This window comes from Mus caroli, unplaced genomic scaffold (assembly GCF_978045245.1).
Source record: "Mus caroli unplaced genomic scaffold, Mus_caroli_1 scaffold_11, whole genome shotgun sequence".
NCBI lineage: Eukaryota > Metazoa > Chordata > Mammalia > Rodentia > Muridae > Mus > Mus caroli.
In genome coordinates, this window is record NW_028227266.1 from 61,067,601 (window position 1) to 61,095,153 (window position 27,553).

At 49.0% G+C, this 27,553-nt stretch overlaps 1 protein-coding gene across 2 annotated transcripts in view; it reads right to left on the reverse strand.

Moving 5' to 3' along the window:
• Coro2b (coronin 2B) overlaps window positions 1-27,553 on the reverse strand; it is a 113,234-nt gene that overhangs the window by 61,378 nt on the left and 24,303 nt on the right. For both annotated transcript variants that reach the window (XM_085844693.1, XM_021171628.3), the window contains exon 2: window positions 1,601-1,801. In XM_085844693.1, the coding sequence (XP_085700819.1) occupies window positions 1,601-1,801 (201 nt within the window). The remainder of the gene's footprint in view (window positions 1-1,600; window positions 1,802-27,553) is intronic.

Below are 27,553 nucleotides of genomic sequence, written 5' to 3' on the forward strand. Positions count from 1 at the left end.
ATACACAACATACACACCACTAACACATCACATATACACACACTGCATACATATACACATACCACACACATATATATACATACTGCACACACACACATCCCCCACATATACACATACCACATACACACACCACATACACACATCACATGGACACAAAAAAGACACACACACATCCCCACATCACATACAGGCACACAGACTCAAAGTAATAAATATAATTTTAAAATTAACATCAAAAGCTTTAAAATGTTTTCCATGTCTTTTTCTGATATACTAACACTCTTCTTTATTTCATTCCTCCCTCCCTTCCTTTGATAAAAATCTTACTTATGCATCTGCTTCAACCTCCCAGGTTCTGGGATTATAGTTGTACACCACCTGCCAGGCTCTCTCCTCTCCCTTCCTCCATTCCCTATCCCCTCCCCCCTCCCCCACCTTATATCGTCACTCTAGAACTTTTTGTATACATAAAGGTACTAAGTGTTGACTCTTGTGAGTTATGGTACAGAAGGCGACATGGTGCAGGCAGTGGGTTTGTCTCACCCATCTCAGGGATCCACAAGCCCACACTGCTGTCAGGAGTTGAGCTAGCCCCCATAACAGAGACCTGATCTGGTCTGGAAGGCAAGGCAAGCTGCATCTCAGAAATCCATAAGCAGAGCTGACGACTTTACTAAGAAAACAGCAATCCTTCTCTACTGTGCAGCTCTAGAGTGACTGTCACCAATATACCTCCAGTGCAGCTCCTGGGCAACATCCATGACTGTCCTACAGAGACCCATGTGGCCAATGCAGGATGAGGAGCTATGACCCTGCTTTATCAGTACAGGGAAATGAAGGGCAGAAACGTTGAGAGACATCCAGAAGGCCACTTGGCTGGTCAGTGGGAAAGCCCATATCTCCAGCCTCTAAGTCACTGCTCCTTAGACCTTTCTGAGATCTAGCTCTGTCCTCAGGGACATTGTAGCTGGCCCTGTGGTGGGAAAGAGACCTGTCCTATACATCCCCAAAGCTGTGCTCCCTCCAAGGGAGGAAAGCCTGGAAATTGTCCCGCCACCAGCTGACTGCATTTCTAGAACAGTGTTTTCTAATATGAGTACCTCCTCCCAGAGCTGGGATGAGTCAGGCTAGGAATGGGAACTCAGGCATAAACAAGCAAAACGGACAGCAAGCACTTTGCCTGAGGCACGTGACCTCCCATGGGCCTCCTGGAACTGTGCCTGAATGGCTACATTGACAAAACCGACAAAATTGCAGCAGCAAGCTTTGTGAGTTTAACCTGTGGAAGTCTCGTAAGCAGCCCGGTGGTGAGAGCCTCCAGGCAGGAAGTGGGCACCAGGGCCCAGCAGATGGCAGCCAGCCTCCCAGCAGAGGGCAGTTCCCTAAGTGTACAGGTTTATGCAGATCCAAAAGTATCCAGAGCTGTCCCTACTGTCCCCCAGCTCTATATCAAAATGGACACCGAGATCGAATGGCAGGGCCCAAGCTGTCCCCAGAGACAGGTGTGATCCAGTCCTCCAGGCAGGGACCAACAGATCTCAAGCCTCCCAGGTCCAGCCTTGTTCTCAATCAGAATCTCAGGGCAACCAGGGCCACTTACCTGCTCCAGGGGGATGACGAGGAAGGAGCCACCTCCTGCACTCTCAGTGACTATGGCCAGGAAGCGGGCATTGACTGCACAGAAGTGGTTGTCATGTACATTCTTGGTGATGGGGATCCCGTCAAAGCAGTGCTCCCTGTTGGCCGCTTTCCCGTACACGTTCCGAAACTTGGAACTGCGGTACTGCGGTCGCCAGGACATCTGTAAGGGATCAGAAGAGGTGGGGTTAGGCTGACTACTACTTTATGAAGGAGCTGGACAGGGCACTGGAGAGTCAGAGGGGAGGGGAGCAAGAGGTCCCTTGGGCCCACCCATTTTCATGGATGGATGAGAGGTGTTGGAGCCACCAAGAGCATGGGACCTATCATGTGCTTGGCTGCTTGCCTAGAAGGTCTTGGTGACACAGAGCCTGGCATGAGGGTGTTCACAACATTCCTGCATATGGTCCACATGCCCAACAGATCTTCTAGAAAGAGTGTAGGGTCCTCTCTCTACCAATGATAATGACATGCGATACAGTAAGCCAACCACACATGTGACAGTGTCCTGACTGTCCAAACTCATCTCACTCAGCCCTGAAGGTTAAGGAGGCTGCCTGTTTATGACTAAGGACAATGTCAGTGACAGGGGGAAGGGGTGTTGGTGGGGGGCGGGGACGGAGCGAGCATCACCTTATGCTCAAGGAAGCAAGCCACCACATTTTTTAGAATCTCTCCCCAATGAGTGTGCTCTCACCATTGCCACCAACACTGTCCTCATCAGGCACAGAAAGGCTAAGTGACTAAGACAAGGCCACACAACTGAGTGTGCTGGAAGGGAAGGCACCTTTGAGTCTGGGATGAAGTCTTCAAAGTGGGGCTCAGCGATCATTTATGCCAGAACCACTGATGGTGTGGGAGGTCACTGAGTTCCTGGGTCATTTCTTGAAAATGCAGCTCCGGGGTCCCACTCTGGGCTGAAGGAATCCACTGCAATCTTTTAGCAGTGTGGTTCAACACTCAGCAAGCTGACTCAGTGTCCTTGTCCCCCTGCACACCCCCAAATGACACAGAAGCACCCTGAAGTTTGAGAATCCTTGTCCTATAGAATGGAGAAGGCCCTCCTCAGCCGACCGCACCCAGTATTCACAGCCTAGGCTCTGAGCAGTCAGCAGGTTCGACTTTTGAAGCATTTGGAGGGTGAGCAGAGGATCTATGGGGGCCTTCTATGGGATGTTGCCTTTTGCAGGGAAGCCATACCAATCTTGTAGTGAGCTCAGCCTGGGCGACACCCAGCAGGCACTCAGTTTATGCCTCTGAGCAATGACCACACACCTGGCTCACAAGCTCTGCACTGGATCTTAGCCAAGATGTCAAGAAGGAATCTTGGTTTTGTTTGAGACAGAACCTCAATATTCATCCCTGGCTGTCCTGGAGTTTACTGTGTAGACCAGGCTGTCCTCGAACTCACAGAGATCTGCCTGCCTCTGCCTCCCAAGTGCTGGGAGATGAAGGTTTAATTTTAGCAGGTGTATGTCTATTTTAATACATTAGAAAAAAAAACACCATACCCATGGAAAGAGTTACAGAGATAAAGTTTGGAGCTGTGAAGAAAGGATGGACCATCTAAAGACTGCCATATCCAGGGATCCATCCCATAATCAGCTTCCAAAAGCTGACACCATTGCATACACTAGCAAGATTTTGCTGAAAGGACCCAGATATAGCTGTCTCTTGTGAGACAATGCCGGGGCCTAGCAAACACAGAAGTGGATGCTCACAGTCAGCTATTGGATGGATCACAGGGCCCCCGATGGAGGAGCTAGAGAAAGTACCCAAGGAGCTAAAGGGAACTGCAACCCCATAGGTGGATCATTATTATGAACTAACCAGTACCCCAGAGCTCTTGACTCTAGCTGCATTTGTATCAAAAGATGGCCTAGTTGGCCATCACTGGAAAGAGAAGCCCATTGGACTTGCCAACTTTATATGCCCCAGTACAGGGGAATGCCAGGGCCAAGGGGTGGGGGTGGGTGGGTGGGGGACTGGGGGGGGAGTGTATTGGGGACTTTTTGGATAGCATTGGAAATGTAATTGAGGAAAATACCTAATTTAAAAAAAATGCTGGGAGTGGCTCTTTGGTGAAGCTACCTATGGGCTGACATTCCAGTGGTGTACCTGTATTAGTCACTATGCACGCCCCTGTAAATAACTGCAATAAATGTATTGGCTTACTCCAGAGTAAAAAAAAAAAAAAAAAGAAAAAAAACACATATTCCAGACCTTTGATGTCACAGATGCTATTGTGAATGAGTGCTAATGAGGGGAAAAGTAAAGAAAGAAGAGGAAGAAGAGGAGGAGGAAGAGGAAGAAGAGAAAGAGGAGGAGGAGGAAGAGGAGGAAGAGGAGGAGGAAGAAAGATCAGTTTAAAAATATGGTGTGAAAAATATACTACAGGTCTGTCACCTGCTTAGAGAGCCATCCCACTGTGAAATTATAGAAATCAAGCTGTCCCTGCAAAGTACAATATTCTAAATTCCATTTCCACGGGGAGGTGCTGTCTTTGCTCATTCCAGCTTCTGCCAGTCGGGCATGCCCTTTTTTTTCTGCCCAGCCACAGCTTAGTCTCAAGGCTAGCCTCAAAGCTGACCTCAGACCTGTTCTTGCTCCTGGTATCGCCCTCAGCCCTGGTTCTCCTTGGCCAGCCGGGTTCCCCTTGGGAACAGCAGGAAAAGGGACCAGGGCCTTCTGAGCAGGGCTGAGCTCCAGCATGCTGTTCCTGGCCTGCCCAGCAGGGTTCTGTAGTCAGGAAGTCCCTTTAGGATCCTGGCCTGATGATAACCCAGCCCCTCCCACATCCTCAAGGGAGCCCCGCCCAGTGGAAGGCAGATAGCTCAGATAACCACCCAGTGTCAGTCAGTCCATCCAGTGGCTGGGACCTGGGACATGCTCATTTCCAGTGAAGACCACACTGTGAGGCCTCCTGGGAGCTTCAAGGGAAGGATGACAAGTCTGGACTAGAATCTACACAGACCTACATTCTAGTCCCATCATACTGCAGAGCGGCTGTGTGGCCTGGGCAAGCCTCTGAACGTCTCTGTGCCCCTCCATCTGCTCTTACAAAGGGAGGCTTATTAATTTCCCCTCACCCACAGGACACAGGCAGAGTCAACGCCAAGATGCCCAGCTCATGCCCAGTACAAGGAATGCTACCTCTTTTGAGCCTCCCACACCTACATTTACCCAAGATGTTCCTGGGGAGCCTTCAGCTGCACGCCTCAGCTGATATCACCTACGCCCCAGATGCCTCCCCCTTCTCCTCTTTCCTTTTTTCCTGCTCACTCCCACTCTCTGTCCTTTTCCCTCTCTCAATTTGGCCCAGCTCCCAGATCTCAGGTACAGTGACAGACAAGATGCCTATGTGACTGGCTCTTGATAAAGATGCTGACACTCTGCCTCTGCCACCTCTTTCTAGAACATGTAGCCCAGGCTGCCCTCAAATTTAATATGTAGCTCAGGATAACCTTGAACTCCTGATCCTCCTGCCCATATCTCTCAAGTGTTGGAATTACACGTGTGGCATATCACACGTTAATTAATGCTGTGCTGGGGAACCAAACTTCGAGCTTCATTTATGCTAAGCAAGCACTCTGCCACCATAGCCCCTAGTATTTCTTCATTTTTTTGATATGGACTCTCTATGTAGCTTTGGCTGGCCTTGAACTCTCAACGTCTGGCCATACAGAGTCACTTTCTAAACAAAAAGTTCACAGCTGAGGCTAAAAGTTGAACATGGCATATCTATCTGCGAAAAGTGCTCCTCACTCTGTAAGAGCTGGAGCTCTGTGTTCAGAGAGCCCCCAGGGTAAGGAGTCCTTCCTCTTGAAGGGTCATGAGTTCTGGGAGTCAGGCCAGGGTACACAGCAAGGCTACAATGGCTATGGTCATGTAGACCTAGGTAGGTAAGCCTTTCAAATGATGGGTGCACCATATGTGCATGCTGGGCAGGGGGCATCTGTGTCACCCAGGGGTTAGACGGAATGACATTATCTCTCTCTGGCTCCATGGTCCCACACTGGACCCTACACTCTGGTCCCTATAGCCAGTTGGCCTCCCAATTGTGGCTTCAAAGACAAAGAGCTTGGCTTCCTGTCACTTGGCAGTGGGAAAAAAGGGGGGGCAATAAGGTGTCTCTGGGGCACTTGGTGACAGGGCTTGGCTGCCCCTTCCCCTAAAGTTACCACTAAGTGGGGGAAGGCTTGCTGGCAGGAGCTGTGACATCTCTGTTGGGGAGAGGAAGTGGGCCTCAGCAGTCTGAATAATTAGAATTCTTCAGCACTGTCAATCACAGGAAGGAAAGTAGGCGTCGAGTCACCTTGCCTGTAGAAAAGCTGTGCCGTGTGTGTGTGTGTGTGTGTGTGTGTGTGTGTGTGTGTGTGAGAGAGAGAGAGAGAGAGAGAGAGAGAGAGAGACAGACAGACAGACAGACAGACAGACAGACAGACAGAGTCTTCCTAAGCCTTGGAAACCCTTCAAGGGGCCTCATCAGCTGAAAGCTTTGAAGTTGGAGCCGCAACTTTCTGCTTGAACTTCATGTTGCTGAGAAAATAAAAGGGGCTTTGTATAGAAAGCCTGCGGTGACTCTTGGTGCTCTCTGCTTGGCACTCTCTGCCTTGCAGGAAGAATCTGAATTAGCAAGGAAGGGGGCATCTTTATGATCCTTGGCCAACAATTCCTGAACTCACTCCCCCAACTCACAAGGAACACAAACTCATCGTAGGTGACTGTGTTGTGTTTCACATGGCCTTTCAGCTCAGTGTACTCGTCAGAGAGAGTGGCTTTCTCTGGGGGGGGGGTGGCAGGCTAGCCAGCTGCTCCCCTTGAAGGGCATATGTGAAGGCACATTGAGCCAGGGGAAGGAAAGAGGAGAGGGGCACGCAGAGCGGGGAACTGACTTTGTGTCTCCATCCTTGCATGTTTGTAGAGTGCATGTATGGGTGTGTGGAGGTCAGAGGTCACTAGAAGTCATGAGGAGCCTAGATGGGCTTGGGCAGAGTAGCCCATCAAGGCTAGCAAAGGCCCTGGTGAGAAAAAGATCGTGCTAACAGAGCCAGGAGGAAAATGAAACAGGAGTCAACTGCAGATGCACAAAAAACACCCAAGATGGGACAAACTGGCTACTTCATTTCTCAGGAGCCAACCACCCTGCTTATATTTTTCCCATTTTCATGTATGTGTGTTGTATATGTGGTGTGTGTGTGTGTGTGTGTGTGTGTGTGTGTGTGTGTGAATGTGTTTCTGTGTGATGTGTGTGTATGTGTGTATGCACATCTGTGTGTGGTATGTGTGTGTATGTGTGTGGTGTGTAAATGTATGTGTCTGTGTAATGTGGTGTGTGTGTGTTCATGTGTGTCTGTGTGATGTAGTGTGTGTCTGTGTGTCTGTGTGTCTGTGTGTGTTGGCGTGCTTTGTGTGTGTGTGCATGTGTGTCTGTGTGATGTGATGTGTGTCTGTATGTGTTGGTGTGGTTTGTGTATGTACATGTGTATCTGTGTATTTGTATGTGTTGGCGTGGTTTGTGTGTGTGTGCATGTGTGTCTGTGTGATGTGATGTGTGTCTGTATGTGTTGGTGTGGTTTCTGTGTGTGTGTGCATGTGTGTCTGTGTGATGTGGTGTGTGTCTGTATGTATTGGTGTGGTTTCTGTGTGTGTGTGCATGTGTGTCTATGTGATGTGGTGTGTGTCTGTATGTGTTGGTGTGGTTTCTGTGTGTGTGTGCATGTGTGTCTGTGTACTGTGGAGGCCCAAGGTAAAATCACCCTTCATGGCTCTCTCACCTTATTTGATGAGGCAAGGTCTCTAAATCAAACTCAGAGCTCATTGATATGGCTAGTTTCCCTAGGCAGCTTGCTCTGAGGATCCCCATTTCTGCCTTCCAAGTCTAGAATTACAGGAGGTTCCCCCAAGTCCACCTGGTATATATGTGGGTGTTGGGGATCCAAACTCTGATCCTCACATGTTCCCAACGATGGCTACACCATTCCCTAACCAAGTGGTTCTGAACTTTATAAGAATGCTAGCTAAGCAAGAGGCTGAGTGAGCCGGAGAGCACCCGCTTCCTTCTACTTGCTCCTGGGTGTGGAGCGAGTTCCTCTGTCAGAGGAGATGCTGTGTGGAATAGCAAGCAGGCCTGGCTTCAAGTCCTCAGTGATGGACTGTAATCCATTAGTTGAAACAAACCCTGTCCTTCTGTAGGTCACTTTTGGTGACAGTGTTGGTCACAGCGACAGCATGAACTTGGACCACTGCTTTTCTAAGAACTAGTGTTCGCTTACCCAGAGGAGGGTGGGGCTGCTAAAGCAGTGTTCAAGTACTCCCAGCTCTGACACCAGACGGGGAGTGCTCAGCAATGCAACAGCCATTTGCTCAGATGTAGGTTTATTGCAAGAAGGCTTGGCTAGCTTGGCCTCTGCGTGAGGTCAGCAGAGAAGCCACCCTAACCTAGAGGTGTCCTGACTACACTCAGAGGAGTCAAAAGCCACCTCTGGCAGGCTGTGATTGCAGGGGCAAGAGGGACACTGGGCCAGTGACTCACAGTTTAATGTACTATGTGGGTTGGAGGTGGTGTGAAGGGATAGGAGACTCTGGGACTTCCAGGTTGGGATCTGGATGGAAAGAGGACACGTTGGCATAGCTGGCTGAGGAAAAGATGGCTTAAGTCAGTGGTTCTCAACTTTCCCAATGCTGCAATTCTTTAATACAGTCCCTCATGTTGTGGTGACCCCCCCCCCAACCATAAAACTATTTTCATTGCTACTTCATAACTGTGATTTTGCTATGATTACAAATTGTAATGGCAAATATCTGTGTTTTCTGATGGTACTGAAGGGGTTGAGAACTACTTAGCTTAGGTGAATCAGGATGGCTGCAGGGCACAGCCAGGGAAGTTCAGCATGCATCCTTTGGTATATAGCTCTGATGAGTGTGGAGGTCTGAGAGCTATCAGCCACCAGGAAGATTCAATGTGGGGAACAGGGCAGGGGCACTAGAGGCCATGAGGAGCCTAGATGAGCCTGGGCAAGGTGCTCATTGAGACGAGGGCCCATCAAGGCTAGCAAAGGCCCTGTTGAGAAAAAGATCTTGCTAACAGAGCCAGGAGGAAAATGAAACAGGTTAGTCAACTGCAGATGCACAAAAAACACCCAAGATGGGACAAACTGGCTACTTCAGTGGTCACCTTCCAGAACATGTTATAGGAAGGTATAGAGTGAGGGACCATCTTTCCCCTGTCCTTTTGCAGACATCCAAGCAGAAGCCACATCACCCCTAAAAGGCTGGAGCCTTCACATGATAATGTGGATTAGGCTGGCTTTACTAATGGCACATGTATTTACCCTGGTCACCTGCAGGTAGAGCTTGTCTGTATCTTTGTGCAGTGGAGTTGGGAAGGATCATATGGGGCGTGAAGGTTGCACACTGCTTAAAGGGACAGTGTAAATGGTGTCCCTGGAGTCATAAAGAAGGGTCTCAAGTGCCAGAGGACAGGGCAGAGCCACCATTGTCGTCCTAGAGGTTGAGATGAGCAGACAAGACAGCCAGGAAGCTCTGAGAACTTGCCGGCTCCGCAGCAGAAGCCCCTGCTCTCAGAGGCAGGAGGCCTGGCCACCAGCCACTCACTACCCCTGACTGAAGGCGAGCACAGTGTGTTTCAAGCAAACTTCAGAGGTACTGAGGGATGGGGCCACTCAACCCCAGCCACTCTCAGCTGTTCCAGCTTCCTGGCCACATTGGCTAGCAGAGGTGGCTCATTCCGGGGAAACTCCAGGGGAGGCCTCTCCCTCCAGGGGATGCTGGATGGACCCTGTACCCAGCACCTGCCGTGTATCTGGGCTGCCACCTCCCTGGCACTCCATATGGGCTGTGGAGTCTGGCTAAGCTTTGGGGTTAGTAGAACGTAACTTCTCTATAGAACCATCAGTTGGCACCTGTCAGCATCAAGGCTGTGCAGGGACACTAACATCAAGCATAGCTGCTCCAAACCCCAGCACTGCCTTACAAACCTGTACTTGCTCATTAACTCTAAGAGCTGTGTTCTCATCTGTGGAAATGGGGTACATGGGGCCTCAGGAGATAGTCCAGTCAGTAAAGTGCTTGCCAGACAAGTATGAGTTCCTGTGTTTGCTCTCTAGAATCATTGTTTACAAAAAAAAAATTGCTTGGGCATGCTGGAATGAGCTTCTAATTCTAGTGATGGGAAGGTGGAGACAGGTGGGTTTATGGGGTTTGTAGGCCAGCCTAATTGGTGAGCCCCAAGTTCTAATGAGAGTCTGACTCAAATAACAAGGCAGACCAGCTCCCGAGGAGTAACGCCTGAGTGCACCTGCATACACATGCACACGCTCACACACCCCTGCATACACATGTACACACATACATGCATACATACATGCACACACACATACATGCACACACACATACATGCATACACACATACACCTGCATACATATGCAGACACACACACCTAAATGCATATGCATGTACATGCCTGCATGTACATGCACATGCTCACACACACCTGCATACACATGCACACACACCTGGATACACATGCACACATACCTGCACACACTTTTACACACCTACATACACATGCATACACACACCTCTGCATATATATGCACACACACCTGCATATACATGTACACACTCACACATACCTGCATATACATGCACACACACATTCACATAGACATGCACAAACATACAACTGCATACACTTGTACACACACATCAACATATACACGTTTGCACATATATATACACCTGCATACACATGCTTACCCACACCTGCATACATATGTACACACACACGCACATGCACATGCACCTGCACACACATGCACACTCGCATGCATACGCATGTGCGTATATGCACGTGCAGAGGAAATCTGCTGGGGGGGGGTGTGCTTCTGGGAAAGTTTTTTTTTAACTAACAAAAGAAAAGAGACAGACAAGAAAAGTCCTTTCTCAGCGCGTTATCTAAGGCACTGCTTCCTGTCTTTGTTTGCATTTGACAAGGTAAAGCCTGGAGTGGAGCAGCCATCTTGAGGCCAGGAGGTAACAAGCACAAACCCAAGAAGCAAGCACAAGGAGAAGGCAGACCGAAAGGATTTAAAAATAATAAATAAATAAATAATAGCCAAGCAGGTGTTTCCCCTGCCAGGGCACAGGAAACCAAGGCTCTCCAGGACCACGTCCCTCCCTCCCATCCGAGGAGGCCCCTGACGAGCTGACGGAACAGCCTGTGCCTGGCACACACATTACATAGCACGGGGGTCAGAACCACGATGGCTGGGGGAGAACAATAGATGACCTTCTCTCTAACTCCCTGGAACAGAGAACCCCACACAAATGCTGTTTGTTTGGTTTAAATCAGTTACCTTGGTCATGGCGTCTCTTCATAGGAAAACGAAGGCAAGTAAGACACACACCATCTCCTCCCTGACCTGGCTGGAGCTATTCCCTCCCATACTCTCAAATCAAAGGTGTGGTCACTTGAGCGCCACACTGCTGGCACCCTGAAGACTGGCTTCTGCCCTAAGTCTCTCCTGACCCTGTTCCATGCATTTGAGACCTTAGCACACAGGGAACAGGAAGTGTGTGCATCTCCCTCTGACAATGAGAGTGACAGTTTATAGCCATAGCCTGGATCTAGGCTCCTGCTTGTTCCTACTAGATGCTCTGCTGCTGGGCACAACATGGACAACTGGACAGAGCAGACCAATAAGGAACTTATAAGAAACCCCCTTGAGCTCCCAACCTTGATGACATACATTCTCAGGTATTTAAACACCCCTGAGTGTCTGTCCACTGTGGAGCTTCGTGACTTTACCAGATCCCTGCATACACTCTGGGGCTTCCTGGCATCTCTTCACTGGCTCCATCAACCGGGGTCTCCTCCATTAGCCCTGACCATTGACACATCATTTTCCTCGCCCCGTGGCAGGGTGCTCCTGACTTCCTCCCACCTCGGCTGCCCTTTCTGCAGTTCTGTTCCACGCCCCACAGGAAACAGGGTCGCCTTGGACCCAGCAAACTCCAGATAAGACTAGGGAATGATGGAGAGGTGGGATCCCAAGAATGGAGAAGTGTAATCCTTGGCTGTGGACACAGAGGCCAGGAGAACACCCTTGTCTGCCATTAGCCAGCTATTGGCAAGAGAAGCACTTGCTTTGCTGATCTAGGTGGGTGCTCAGCAGGGAGGGCCCTGGGTATATGATTGGTAGGCTAATAACTTGTTATTACAAATGTCCATAGAACACCAGAACATTTCTCAGAAAATGAAGCCTGCCTCTCTATTTCTCCTTCCTCTGGCACTGACCCTAAGGTCATAGGTGGTGGTGAGAGGGGCTCCACCCTCCTTAGAAGCTTCTTTGAGGGCAGGTAAGATGGCTCAGTAGGCAATAGTCTGCTGCCAAGTGTGATGGCCCGAGTTCAATCCATGGTTTGGGGTTTTTGTATTGTTTTGTTTTGTTTTAAATTTTTGTTTCTTTCTTTAAATTGTTGGAGATTTGACCTTTTTGTGTTTGACGTAGCCAATGTGGGATAATCCAATCTACATGTAGATCAGACAAATTGCATTTCTGGCTGGTGGTTCTGTTGAGATGAAAGCTGGCTTTGGGAAGGTAACCAGGGCTTACCCATATTGAGACATGGCTGGTGTACTGGCTATTTTTGTGTCAACTTGACACAGCTGGAGTTATCACAGAGAAAGGAGCTTCAGTTGAGGAAATGCCTCCATGAGATCCAACTGTAAGGCATTTTCTCAATTAGTGATCAAGGGGGAAAGGCCCCTTGTGGGTGGGACCATCCCTGGGCTGGTAGTCTTGGGTTCTATAAGAGAGTAGGCTGAGCAAGCCAGGGGAGGCAAGCCAGTAAAGAACATCCCTCCATGGACTCTGCATCAGCTCCTGCTTCCTGACCTGCTTGAGTTCCAGTCCTGACTTCCTTTGGTGATGAACAGCAATATGGAAGTGTAAGGCGAATAAACCCTTTCCTCCCCAACTTGCTTCTTGGTCATGATGTTTGTGCAGGAATAGAAACCCTGACTAAGACAGCTGGGAAATACAGGCCCAAGTCGCCCATCCCCAGCTCCTGGATGAGTCCCAAGCATTCTCTGCTGAGCCAAGGGAGCAGAGCCGAGAACTACAGGCTGAACAATTCCATTTCTGGGTTACCCTAGTGAAGCCCCAACCCTGAAGACAACACACGTGAGCTGTGGCAAGTCTGGGAGGGAGGAGAGCTGACCTGTGGTCAGGACAGGAGGGCATCTCTGACGGTGAGGAAAACGCTTTCTCTCCTAAGAAGGATGGTTTCCTAGCTTTGTGCGTTTGTGACAAGCATAGCATGGGATCCCGAGGGGATGGGGAACCCCAAGTGGGATGGCTTTGACTTCACGTAAATTACATCTCAATAAACCTGACTCTAAAGACACTACCTGGGTCTAACACTGGGAATTGCAGGGGCTCAAACATGCCCACCTCCCATCTCATCCTGCCAGGTGCCACAATTGAGATGTGTCTTTACTCTTCTCGTTGCTGCTATGACAAAATGCCTGATGCAATCAACTTGAGAGATGAAAGAAAGGTTTGTTTGCATTCACAGGGAAGACATAGCAGCAGGAACACGAGGCGGCTGCTGAAGTGGGCTAGCTACATCCATAGCCAGGAAGCAGAGAGAGATGAAAGCAGGCACTCAGCTCGCCTCTCATTGCCTTCTCCTCCTTAGGATCTTTAGTCCAAGATCCCACTGCATCGCTGTGACACAGGCACTTGCAGTGGGTCTTCCCACCTCAGTTAACCCAGTCTAGAAACTCCCCCACAGATGTGCCCAGAGGCTCGTCTTCTGGGTGCTTCTGGACCCTGTCAAACTGACAGTACTATCACACAGAGCTTTCTGAGACCTGGGATCCAGTATGCAGTGACCCCAAGTCATCCTGCACACCTCTGCCATTCCCAGGAGACCAGGCTGGAGACCATGACGAAGCTCCCAGTAGGGTTTCCAGACAGGCAGAAGGCTTCCCTGGCCTTCTCCCTAGAACCTAACCCACCGACCTGGAGCTGCCTCCCAGTCTTCCTGATTGACTTCAGTTCATATGGTGGGTGGGAGAGCTGACGTCACCCACTGCTGTCCCCTAGGATGGGTTGGGTGGGGCAAGGAGGTGGGTGGGGTGGACTGGACTGGAGGTCACACTATCAAGTTTTCTCACATGAGCCAACTGCCAGGATTCTTGAATGACCTCTGTTTGGGGGAGGGGTAGTGAGAAAGGACATAGGGCCTAAAAGCTGGTAGCAGGCCTAGCTTCTGCTTGGCTGCCCTATGGAGTCTAGGGGTCCTGAGCACAGGGAGGGACGTACCAGAGTGGAGTTGCTGCCTTACAGTGATGTTCTAAGCAACCCCAGTGGTGACACATTCAGACAATCCCAGATCTGGGGAAGCTAAGGCAGGAGAAGAGGGAGCATGAGGTCACCCTAATTACACAGTATATCTTACTGATATGCAAACTGGATTCATAGGTTGAAATTAAGCAGGGAGCTGAGGATGGAGATGGTGCCACTGGTGATGTGCTTGTCCAGGTCAGATCCCCAGCACCCATGGGAAAACCAGGTACAGAGGCATGTAAGAGAAGCTCCTCAAGGGTAGAGCGTATGCCTGCCCTTTTCTCTGCAGCAGCCTGGAATTTGGGCAGAGCCTGCCTAGGGAGGCTCTTCCAACATGCGGAAGCAACTCATGGTGCAGTGGGTGTAGGGCGTCTCCCCTGAAGCTCTCCCTGCAGTGAGCTACTCTAGTCTCTAATGGAGTTGGTGCTGTCCAGTGGTAGGATGGGCTGTAGTGGGAAAAGGTCAACTCCTCATTCCTGAAGATGTTAAAGAAATGGGAGGGCAGAGTTCGCTCGGGAGACGGCGCAGGTGGAACGTGTATGGCATGCAAGCATGAGGAACGGGGTTCCCAGCACCCACGTAAGAATCTGGGTATGGTGATACGTGCTTGTAATCCCAGTGCTGGGAGGGGAGACAGGGTGATGTGTAGCGTTCACTGGCCAGTCAGCCCAGACATACTGGTGAGTCTCAGGTTCCACAGGAAACCCTGATTAAAAAAAATAGGTGGAGGGGGCTGAGACATGGCTCAGAGGTTAAGAGCACTGACTGCTCTTCCAAAGGTCCTGAGTTCAAATACCAGCAACCACATGGTGGCTCACAACCATCTGTAATGGAATCTGATGTCTTCTTCTGGTGTGTCTGAAGACAGCTACAGTGTGCTCACATACATAAAATAAATAAATCTTAAAAATAAAATAGGGGGAGAGTCACTGAGGAAATCATCCAACATAAAGATGTATAACACACATGAAGATATATAACATATATACACACACATATGAAGGAATATAACAGGTATATATAACACACATGAAGATATATAACATATATACAACACACATGAAGATATATAACATATATACACACATATGAAGGAATGTAACAGATATATATAACACACATGAAGATATATAACATACACACACACATATGAAGGAATGTAACAGATATATGAAGGTGTATAACATGCACAAAGATGTATAAGACACACATGAAGATACATAACACATATACACACACATGAAAATGTACAACTGCACACATAAGGAAAAGAAAAGAAGAGAGAAGTTGAGAGTTGCTTGGTGAAGGAGCTGGGACAGCAGCAAGTTCGGGTTGACCTGGGGACACCAAGAGACCTTTCTGACTCAGAGCAAATGGCAGGCTGAACTGCCCACTTGACTTCCCAGCCGCTGGCAGCTCTCAGACACACCTGGCTCAGCAGTTCACACTCAAGTGAAGGTCACCGTTATACATGCTGTGTCACATACCCTACCCAGAAAGGGCGCCATCTGAGTACACCTCCACACACACTCCACACTGTCCCCACAGCCACCCTGTGGCCACCACTGCCATCTCTAATCTCCTGAACATGGAGGTCAGCCAGGCTTTGGGACCTGTCCTCTGTCACGACCTCATATCATTCCTGATCCTAAGAGGACAGAACCACTGTCCCCAAACAACAATTCCAAAGTAAGGTGCACAAGCCAGAAGATTCCTAATCTCAGGCTGTGGAGTGGGGTTGAGGGGGCTCTTCTTCACTGCACAGCTTAAAATAACTGGCAAGACTCACAAACACGAGATCCGTCCTTTTGGGGACTCAGTTTGGTAGTCAGTTTTCAAATGTCATGATGTGAATGGCATAGCCACCAAGCCTCACCATTTCTACTAATTCAAATAATATTTTGTTTCGACACTGTGGTGTGTGTGGTGTGTGTGTGTGTCTGTATGTGTCTCTGTGTCTATCTGTGTGTGTATCTGTATATGTCTCTCTCTGTATATATCTGTATGTGTGTGTGTGTATGTGTGTGTGTTTGTAGTCCAGAAGTTAATCTCAGACATCTTCCTCAGTAGCAGTCTTGAGACCAGACCTCTCAATGGAGCTCACTGTGTGGCTGGGTTGGCTGGCCACTGAGCCCCAGGAACCCTCCTGTCCCTGCATCCTTGGTGCTGCGATTACAAGGTAATGCCACCATGTCCAGACTTCCCCTTGGGTTCTGGATTTCGAATTATGTTTGCATGGTAAGCACTTTACTCACTGAGCTCCCACCCACCCCCAATCCCCCAAGTCCCCAAGTCATGGTTATTTCAGCTTTTTGTTTGTTTTATGCAATGGTTGAATGTGCTGGGAACGTACTCTACACCAGAGCTCCAGCTCTTAAACCTTTCTTCAAGTGGTTTTGTTCTGAAACTGAAGCGCATGTGCCCGAGCCTCCTTCTAAGCAAGTTTAGACTTTATATCGCTGATATAGACTAAAAAACTGCATGGCACTTAAACCAAAGCCTCTGAACCCATCTTACATGGCACTGGTGGTCCTTGGTCATTCCTCAAAACGCAAGGAGAAGGAGGGCCCTTCAAGATAAGGACCACATCTGGGTGAGCGACTGACACTTGGACAGATGCCCACAAGTCTCTCCTTCTTCCAACTTCTTCTAAGACAAAACAAACACCTGTTATTTTCATGTGGTTACGGTGGTGGCGGTGGTGGTGGTGGTGGTGGTGGTGGTGGTGGTGGTAGTTGAGACAGGGTTTCTCTGTGTAGCTGTGGCTGTCCTAGAACTCCCTCAGTAGTCCAGGCTAGCCTAGAACACAGAGACCCAACTGCCTCTGCCTCCTAAGTGCTGGGGTTAAAGTTATGTGCTAACACACCCAGCTTAGATAAGGCCTACTTAACACACTGCAGGAAAATGATATATTATATTGCATGAAAAGGAAGATGATGAGATCAAGGTTAAAGGGCAGTGAGAGGTAGAGAGCCAAGGCAAAGTGAAAATGAATTTTTAAAGGAGTCATGGCTCTCAACTGCTCCTTGGAACTGCATCACAGACAGGGGCTCTGAGCCTCCCTGCAGACAGAGTGACAAAGGGAACATGAGTTGCTTTCCTGTTATTCCATCAGCAGGTGACAAAGGAGCAAACACCCTCACATATGCCCCTAAAACAGCAGTTCTCAACCACTTGGTCATGACTCCCTGTGGGGGTGGCATATAAGATAGCCTGCATATCAGATATTTACGTTACGATTCATAGGCTGGGCGTGGTGGCACACACCTTTAATCCCAGCATTTGGGAGTCAGAGGCAGTCAGATTTCTGAGTTCGAGGCCAGCCTGGACTACAGAGTGAGTTCCAGGACAGCCAGGGCTATACAGAGAAACTCTGTCTCAAAAAACAAAAACAAAAAAACCCAAAAAACAAAAAACGATTCATAACAGTAGCAAAATTACAGTTAGGGAGTAGCAATGAGATAATTTGATGGTTGGGGGTCACCGCAACATAGGGAACTGTCTGAAAGGGTCACAGCATTAGGAAGGTTGAGGACCACTGGAAAGTAAAGATGGTTGGTTGTCTCCGAGGCTGCTGACCTGGTGATGTCTGATCTCCAGACGGGACCCTGTCTCTGCAAGCCCATCTCCTGTACATATGTGATTTTCCCCAAAGAAAACTTTGATCAGAATATTTCTCTTTCTCAAACAAAGCAAAACAAAATAAAAAACCAAAAAGCAACAACAAAAACAATGCCCTCGTCTTACCTAGAGAATGACAGAGAAGAATCACAACGTGTATTCCAATTGTTCTTTGAGCTAACCCCAAAGTAAATGCCTGAATTCAAATTCAGCTCTTCCACCATGGCCCTAGGCAGGCCACACAACCCTTCAGAGTCTTCACATCCTTATTCCACATCACCAAGGTGTAAAGGGGCCTCCAGTGCAGGGCTCACTGAGCCTCAGGACCAGAAGCCCCGCCTCCTGCACCTGGAGCATCCTCCTTGTGTCTACAGCCCGGGTTCCTGGGCTTCAGTCTGGTTGAGCCTCCCTTTCTGTTTACTGAATTCCCAACACACTTCTGGATCAGGTTCAAGTGCCACTTGAACTGGGGATCGCCTCTGATTTCTCAATCAAAACAGCCCATTTCTTGCTCTCTTTGCATGCAGTACAGAATGAATGTGAGACAATCCACCAACACAGGAAATACTGGCTGTCAGCTCACACCGGAGGCCCGCCTCCTACTAGCAACTTGTCCAACCAAAAAAGATGCATTTCAGATAGTAACTTTTTAAAAGCATTTAAAATTTTTAAATTACAATTTTATTTATTTTACACGCACACACACACACACACACACACACACACACACTGTGTTGGTACACCCACCATGTTGTGCTTGTGGAAGTCCTTCTACCTGGTGAGTCCCGAGCATGAGACCCAGGTCGTCAGGCTCAGTGGCTGGTACCTTTACCTGATGGGCCACCTTGACAGCCCAGTAGGTGTGTTTTGTCTTTTCTCTTTGTTTGTAAAACGGAGTAGAACCATAATAAATTCTATTCATGATACAGTTTTTGATTTATCTATTCATTGTATATAAAACATACGTTATGTCTCCCCTTCTCCCTTCCTGCCTGCCTTTTTCTTTTTTTGAGCGACACTGATTGAGCCCGCAGCCCGGACCCTGCCTGCTAGTAATTGCCATACCAACTGGATTGCACTCCCAGTTCACAAAGTAATTTTCTTACCGGGCAAGTTTATAAGTCTGAATGCCAGCCACAGCACTAACAAGGGCTCCTAGAGAGTGAGGACCCACCCTGGGTCCCACCTGATTCTGTGGCTTCATGCAGTGCTTGGCACATATCAGCTGCTCAATAAAGACTTCTCAGCCGGGTGGTGGTGGCATACGCCTTTAATCCCAGCACTTGGGAGGCAGAGGCAGGTGGATATCTGAGTTCGAGGCCAGCCTGGTCTACAGAGTGAGTTCCAGGACAGCCAGGGCTACACAGAGAAACCCTGTCTGGACAAAAAAAAGACTTCTCTAAGTCAGCTGGAAATCTCAGTTGCCCTGAGGAAGACGGAAGACGCTGAACCCTGCAGTGCAGGGGTCTGCTCTGGGGTCAACCCTGCAATCTGGCACCGTTGCCCAGGGCCCTTCCAGACACCGTTAGGAAGGCAGGCCTTTCCGTGGGGATTTGAGATTAAGGCTACTGTGTGTGGATAGGAGAATGTGCTTAGTCCTTGTTTGCCTAAGGTTGACTGTGAAGACCCCGTGTTTATCGCTTAGAAAGTGGGAGTCTTTGGGACAGCACAGTGGGGGAACACAGAGAGGAAAATGCCTGATGCTCATCTGATCTAACTCTCCTGAGCTTGCTAACAGTGGACCTGCACTCACTCGCTCTCCTGACGGAGGTTTGTACATACATACACACTCTTATATCATAGGCATAAGAATGAGGAGGCCCAACATGGAACTGAAGTCCGGGACAGACTAACCAGGGAGCTGAGACAGATCTAAGTCCCACGAGGGACTGAAGGACAAATTAGATTGTAAATGGAGAAAGGCCTAGAAAGCAGGTCAGGTCCCTCTGAAGAGACGGGAGCCAGTGGCTAGCTCCAGGGTCTTCTGACACGAAGGGAAGGGCAATGGCTGGCACATCCATCCCTCCCCAACTTGTCTCTGGGTTCCAGGGTTCCCTAGCTGAAACTCTTCAGGACCACCATGGACTGTAGAACCATGCAATGAAGGGTGATGGCTGAGAGGCAGATGGGTCTCAGGCTACATCTGTGCCCTGACAATCCCTCAGCCATTTTGAACCTCTCAGAACCCAGTGACCCTTCTGGAAGCTGGATTACAACTTCCTTCCTCTTTGGCTTTGACTGGAAGGATTGAATGAGGTAAGTTAAACAGCTAGGAAGTGTTCACAATGGGAGCCCTTCCTTTACCTTCCACCTCCCCTCAAAATCCTTTCCTTCCACCTCAGAGATTTCTCTGAGATAAAAATAGAACCCCTCTGACCATGTGTTCTGCTCAGACATCTTCAAGCTCCAAACTCCCCCGACCTCCTGTAAGTGGGATTCTGTTATTTCATTTTAGTAAACTTCGCCCATCAAAGTCCCTTGTCATCTCAGATTCTAGTTGGCCGAGAAAGCATGCGCATGGACACATACGAACACTCATGCTCTCTCTTCAGCCATGGATTCCACACATCCTTCTGGGAAAAAAAAAAACCAGCTCCAAAGCCCTTCTCAGATTTGCACAGTTGGAAGCGTCTGGCTGTGTGACTCCTGAACACAGTGTACCAGTTCCTGCCTGTCTCCCTGTGGGCCTATCTGACTCCCACATGTGACGACAGGTGCTCCACATACAAGAGTCAGTTCCCTGCTCTTGGTAAACCAGGTCTTCTGTGCACGTATGCTGTGGGCAGAATCAGCCAAGCGTGCTGTGTTGCACAGGCGGCCACAGCACACTCATGGCCTGTCCCATGGGTAGACGTTACTTAGAAGACTCTTACAATGGCCCATGGCATCCAGGAGGATCTTTAAATCTGGGTCCCTTAGACAGCTTCCTGGGTGAGGGAATGTTGCAAGACAAAGACAGCTAGGCCAGGCAACGAGGGACCAGGGGCTGGATGACCTTGAGCGAGGCTTTTCTTTTTAGTGGGAGTCACGGCAAAATTTTGAAGTCTATAAATATGACTTTAAAAAAAAAAAGCTAACTATCTGTCTGAAAGAAACTAGGACAAGAGGAGCTTTTTCAAGCAATGTACATCCTGCCCGAGATTTTCTTTCTGTCTTTCCTTCTCTCTCTCTCTTTCTCTCTCTCTCTCTCTCTCTCTCTCTCTCTCTCTCTCCAACAGTTGAACCCAGGGACCCCCCCCCATTCTATTACTGCTTTACTACAGTGACACCCAACCCCTGAGAGCCTTAGCTCCCCCAGCCCCCATTACTACATAGGGTAACTTGGAGGTAGAGAAGGGGCAAAGGCCCTGGTTTGCGGTCTGATCAGAGGTCCCCAGCAGTGGGTGACCCACTTATGCCTCTCCTTGGGCTGTTTATAGCACAGGCTTGAAAATTCATCTAACCAACCTGAGCAAGGATGGTCTATCAGGACAGGATTTTCCCAAGGACAGGAGACATGAAGTAGACAAGGCCACTTGGGGGAAGGCATGGGCCTTGTGCATAAACTGTCTACATCGGATCACCCAGGGCCAGTTCTCTCAGAGACAATTCCTCCATTCTCTTTATTTGGAGAATCACGTATCTCTTCCATCCACCAGTCAACCAGTCAGCATCCAGCAGTGGGCGGGGCTCTAGAGTCTCTCTTAGCTTAGCCCATTCTAGTTGTTCTAGATTGGGTAGCTCAGACATCTGAGGCCAAGATGTAAATGAACAGTTTCAGTATCTGGAGAGGGCCCACTCTCTGGTGTGTAGATGGAAACTTCCAGTTGCATTCTCACAGGGTGGAAAGGAGAGAGGCCTGACAGGGTTTATTTCTTTAGTTACGTTTTTGAGGCAGGCTTTCATGTGTCCTCAGTCGTTCTTAAACTCTCTATGTGGCCAAGGATGACCTTGATTAGATGATCAGGAGATCTTCCTGTCTCTACTTCCTAAGTGCTGGGCTGACACGTTTACACCATTATGCCCCATTTATGCAGAGTTGGGTATGGAACCCAGGGCCTCCTCATGCATGCTAGGCAAACACTCCGCCAACCAATCACTCACGAAGACTCTGCCCTTGTGCTGTAAAAATCACTACCTAAAAGCCCCACCTCCTAATATCACCATTTGGGGAATGAAAACTTCAACCTAAGTAATTTAGGAGAAGCAGGCTTGATGGGGTAAGCCTGTCATCATAGCTGCTTAAGCAACTGAGAGAAGATAGTTGCAAGTTCAAGTTCAGCCTGGGCTACCTAGTGTGTTCAAGGGAAGCCTGGGCTACCTAGTGTGTTCAAGGGCAGCCTGGGCTACCTAGTGTGTTCAAGGGCAGCCTGGGCAGCTGACGAAGATCCCATTTCAGAAAAAGGACTAGAGAAAGAGGCCATTTTCTTAGCATGTACACAGTCCCACCGTTCAGATCCTAGTGTCACAAGACAACAATAACAGTAATAGTAATGTTCTGGGGAGGATACAAAAGCCCAGCACACGTCACACCTGCTTCCCTAAGCTGTGGGCACACAGCAATGGGGCAGAAACTCTTCTACATTCCACACTCACCATGAGGACGCCCTGTACCATGGTCTGGATTAGGGTGTTCAAAAGGAAGCAAGACCTGGCTAGTCACCCAAGGAGCAACTTGATCTGGTAAGGGGCTGGGGGTGGGGCTGGGGCTGATTAAGTTTGCTCTGATCAAGGGACCACCCTGAGTTTTTTTTCTCTTGGGTGCCCAAGGCCCTCAGGACGTATGGTAGGCATTCCAGGGAATGAATGGCTGATTGGGATCAGAGTCAGTTATAAAGTTCCTGTTAATGACCAAGAAAGCCTGGGTGTCCCAGGAGGCAGAGGGACAATTTCTCTCTTAACTCTTGTCAACCAGCAAGGTTGACAATCACCCATGATTCTGCCTGCCTCTCTCTTCTCAGGGACCTCACTGGGAAGCCTGTTTTTAACACTCAGCGCCCCACTGGACCCTCTCTCCTCCCAGTGCCTGGTAAACAGGACCGTGTGGGGAAACTGCCTCACCCAGGCCAGCTCCCACACACTGCAGCTTTGTTCCAGCCATTACTGCATAATAGATGGGCACAGGCCTGGACCAGCCTCGGGCGCATCTTGGACAACAGGCCTGTCACTAAGAGGCTGTGAGGGGCATAGTTAGGACACAATGATTTCTAGTCAGAGCTGAAGACTGGACAAAGGGCCCATCCCCCAGAATGCAGGATGGAGATGGAAAAACGGCCAGTCTCCCAAGGACTCTGCTGAGTCCTGAAATCCTTCCAGCAGACCCTCCAGCCATATCCTTGACCTTGAGGATTGGCTGCCTTTCCTAATGACTGGGGGAGGGGGGGCAATAGTCCCTCTTCCTGTCTCACCCCCTCCCCATGCTCCTTCTTTGAGGATTTCTTTTTTTTAAAGCAGGTGTTACTGCCTCATCAGAATCTGGGATGCTCCACACAGTCTTAGGTTGTGTGGTTTCTCGTTTTATTGGTTCACAGTTTCCTCAGGCTCCTCTCCCCTGTCTGTGCCCACACATGCGGGCGAAAACCACATGGGGACAAAGAATAAGGGCGATGTCACGAATCAGTCACTGCATGCTTCCTAAAAAAATTTTTTTAAAGAAGCTGTACACAATTTTGCATGATGCCACCCTTTCTGTCGATGGATATTTAAGTAGAATGAAACACACGCAGCCTGTCCCTCTGTGAGCAGAGTGGGTGATGTACACTCAGCTGTTATAGCAACAGGGATCTGCCACACTTGCTTTTGAACCATTCTGTCAACCCATTAAAGATGAGTTCAGGGGGTTCTCCCAGGAGCAAAAACACTTATTCCAAGGCCAACATCTAGAGTTTGTGATTCAGGAAGTCAGGGTGAGAGCCTGGGAACCCACACTTTAACAAGCACCCCACAGAAGCCAACAGGGGCCGTCACACACCACACACTTAGGACACAGAGGTTAATGTGGAAGTGATACAGGTTTCAAACAGGGACCACACAGTGTGCAAACTACAGGCGCTAAATCTCTAAAGATGAGGCTAAACACACAGAACCCTGGGACTGAAAGCAGAAATGGTGGTAACAGGATTCTGGAGCCACCTTAAGATGCCATGGGGCAAAGCGTCTTTGTTGAGAATCTTGGCAACTTTATCTATCGACGCGGATACATACAGAGATTTGCTACAGGCTGGGATGGAGGTAGTAGGCATTTTAGTAGATTCCACGTTCCAGACCCAAATAACCTCCAGGGTTACTCTAATTTAAGTTTATAAAAGCTGTGGTCTGATAATCCCCGTTAACAGGAAGGTGTTTTAAAGCAAGCTTTCATTGTATAATAAAAGTAGAAATTTATGGAATTGTGTGTTGTCAATCTTGAAAGAGACAAAGAAGGGAGGGGAGGCTGCAGCTCAGTTGTCGAATACTTGCTTAACAGGCGCAAAGCTCTGGGTTCCATACCCAGCGTCACATAAACCCGGCCCGATGGCCCGATGGTGACACACATCTGCCATCAAATCTCTCAGGAGGTGGAGGCAGGAGGATCAGAAGGTCAAGGTCACCTGCATCTACACAGAGAGTTTGAAATTAGCCAGGGCTACAGGAGAATCTGCCTCAAAAAGAGAAACAAATAAATAAACAGAGAGCCTTGTACCTGCCAGTGGACAGAAGATGGGTCAGTCCTTCAAGGTTCACTGCATGAAAATGAACCGGCTGAGAGGTCTAAGATGGGAGAGAAATCATGATTGATCTGGTCTGACACACGTCAGTTGGGTAACCCATGGTAATGAGCAGCTGCTACCAGCACACAGATGTTTGAAGCCCCGAAGCACTGAGTTTGCACATTTGATTTTTGCTGAGATAGCTCATTTCCCTGCTCTCTCCTAATTATAGCCTTAGAGGTTAGCTGGAGAGGAAAGGACTGCATTTCCCAAGAATCATTACAATTTAGTGTGTGGCCACATGACAACGTTCTAGCCAATTAGATACTTAACACTGGCAGCACCTGGTAATCAGTGGAGGAAGGGGAATAAGTCGCTTCTGTGGCCCTGCTGGGGAGCCATTTTAGGTGCTAGAGCAACGCACCAAGGTATCCGGGCCCCTTTAACTTGGAAAAGGAGTCAACTGAATGACCAGCACATTTACTCCTAGATTGCGATGTGACACATAAACCGACTTCCATTTTGGTCATGCTACTTTAAGTCTCTATTAGAGCATCCTGAATCGTGTCTTTGCCCCAAGCACTGTGTCTAACTCCTCTAAGTTTCCATGGCACTGCATGGGTGAAGGGCACGGACAACCTGGTTCTGAGAGGGTCAGCTAAGGTGGAAAGTAATCAGCTACTAATTAAGGCCTCAGTATTCTACCCTACCGTTCTCTCTGCAGCCCATCGAGTGAACAAATGAGCCACAAAGAAGCAGAATGAGCGGCTGGGGGCAGTTGGAGGCCATGTTGGCAAGGCCAAGCGCAGAGCTGGAAGGAGCCACACAGCATCCAATCCCACTCTCTGGTTTACAGGGCAAGGAAGGAAGGTAGAAAGATCTGAAGTCACATTCAAAGCTGGAGGCCATCAGCAGGCTCAGGCTTGAACCCAAGTGGTTCGATCCTGCCGAGCTCGGGGCACTTTCTAGAATCTCCTAACTGCTGGAACACTCAGCTCACCCCAACACTTCTAGGCACTCCAGCTCCACCCCAGACCTCGGGGCCTTCTGAGTTCTTTTCCCATCACGGAGGACCGTGTCTATACAGAGCTGTTCCCACACACCATGCTCAAGGGCCGGGCTCAGGGCCTGCTCAGCTGAGTCGCCTGGAGTGTGGACAGCTCATTTCCCAGTCTCTTGTTAAGACAAATACAGCATTGTCCAAAGCCTTTCTCTTCTTTCCCCCTTGGGCTCTTTTCTTGGCTGCTTCTAAGGTGTGAAAGGGAAAGTGCCACCTGTCACCACTGGCTGTTAGTTAATGTCTCTTGACTCTAGGGTCAAGGGCAGGGTGGAGTCTCAGGTCCATTTTTCTCTGATATACAGTTCTGATGCTGCATTGCTCCCTCCCCTAAACCCGCACCTCACAGAATCTGAAATTCTTTGGGTGAACCTTGGAGAATTTCATTCTGCAAGCTGACAAGCCATTTTGATAAGTGTAAGAAACAGGTCCTTGGGAGACCAGAGAGACTTGGAAAAAACAGCCAGCTACACAGGAACAGGGAACAGACATAGGATTTGGTATATTTATCTGTTTTTCACTACTATAATACCTAAGCTTGGTAATTTTATAAAGAAAAGAGGTTTGGGGGGATTTGTCTAGCAATGGACTTTCTGCCGCAGTCAGTCCCTCAGGAACTCCACTCTGATGATGTTAACCAACCCTGATAACTTCCCAGAGGTTCTACCTTTAAGCAACATTGCTAATTGCCTCTTCAGCTTGTGTGTGTGTGAGTGTGCATGTGTGTGTGTATCTCTGTGTGTGCTCACACTTGCGGTGTATGTGTGCATATATGGAGACCAGAAGTTGACAATGGGCATCTTCTATCACTTTCCAGAGTCAGGGTCTCTCATTGAACCATATATGTATATGAAGCACGTCTTACTATATATCCTTGGCTAGGCTGAAACGCTCTACATAGACCAGGCTGTCCTCAAAGTCCCAGAGATCTGCCTGCCTCTGCCTCTGCCTCTGCCTCTGCCTCTGCCTCTGCCTCTGCCTCTGCCTCTGCCTCTGCCTCTGCCTCTGCCTCTGCCTCTGCCTCTGCCTCTGCCTCTGCCTCTGCCTCTGCCTCTGCCTCTGCCTCTGCCTCTGCCTCTGCCTCTGCCTCTGCCTTGGGAGGGCTAGAATTACAGGCATGTGCCACTCCTGCGCCCAGTGTCTTGCAGATATTTTTGACCTAACCTGAACCGGAATGAGGAATCCTTTAATCTACTTGGCCCGTCCCTGAGACCCCTGGTACACGGAAGAGTCCCCGCCATGTCCCCACAGACCACCTCGAGATGCGGTCCACACCCCTCTTTGCATTCCAGTCTCAGAGTATCTAATTCCTGAAGGACTCTGCACACTCACCATTGCTACCCACATAAAACCTCATATCCCTCTATTTCCACTTAAAATTTGGTTGTACAAAATTATTTATGAGTGTGTATGTGTGGCGTATGTGTGGGCACACGTGCCACAGCACACACAAGGAGGTCAGAGAACAGCAGAATTGTTCTCTCCTCTCAGCCTCACATGGGTGGCAGAGGTCATGCTCCGGTGATCACATGGCAGGTGCCTTCACCCACTGACTTGATCCCACCAGTCCCTACCATTATTTCTGCTTGGCATGTATTTCAGTGGTATCATTATGTGTGTGCATGTACATGCACAGCTGTGTGGCATACGTGGATGTGGAGGCCAGAGCTGTCATTCCTCAGACATGAGCCACCTTGTTTTTTGAGACAGGGTCAAGAACTTGCCAAGTAGTTAGGCACCATCGTGCCTGGCTTGTGTGTGTGTGTGTGTGTGTGTGTTGGTATCTGAAGAGCGGAACTCAGCCCTGATACTTGCATGACATACACATCGCCACCTAACCAACCTCCCCAGCACATATAAGTTTTAACAGCTGCAGAATGTTCGATTGGAAATACGCTACTTAAGGCACTTAACCAGTCTCCGGTTGTCAGGCCCCTCTTTTGCTTCCACTCTGGAGCTGTATAAACAGTGTTCTGGCGAGCATCTTGATGCTCAGAGCCTTTCTCTGCATTGGATTACTTCCTCTGGACACATTCCCAGGAGTGGGATTACTGGGTCACAGGATGTGGACATTTTTACGGCCGTGAGACATGTTGCCAAATCGCTCTCCAGAAGGCAGACACCTCTTTACTTTGTGTGTCTTTGATAATGGTTTATACAGTTTTGGACCATGTTACCCCAGGATCCA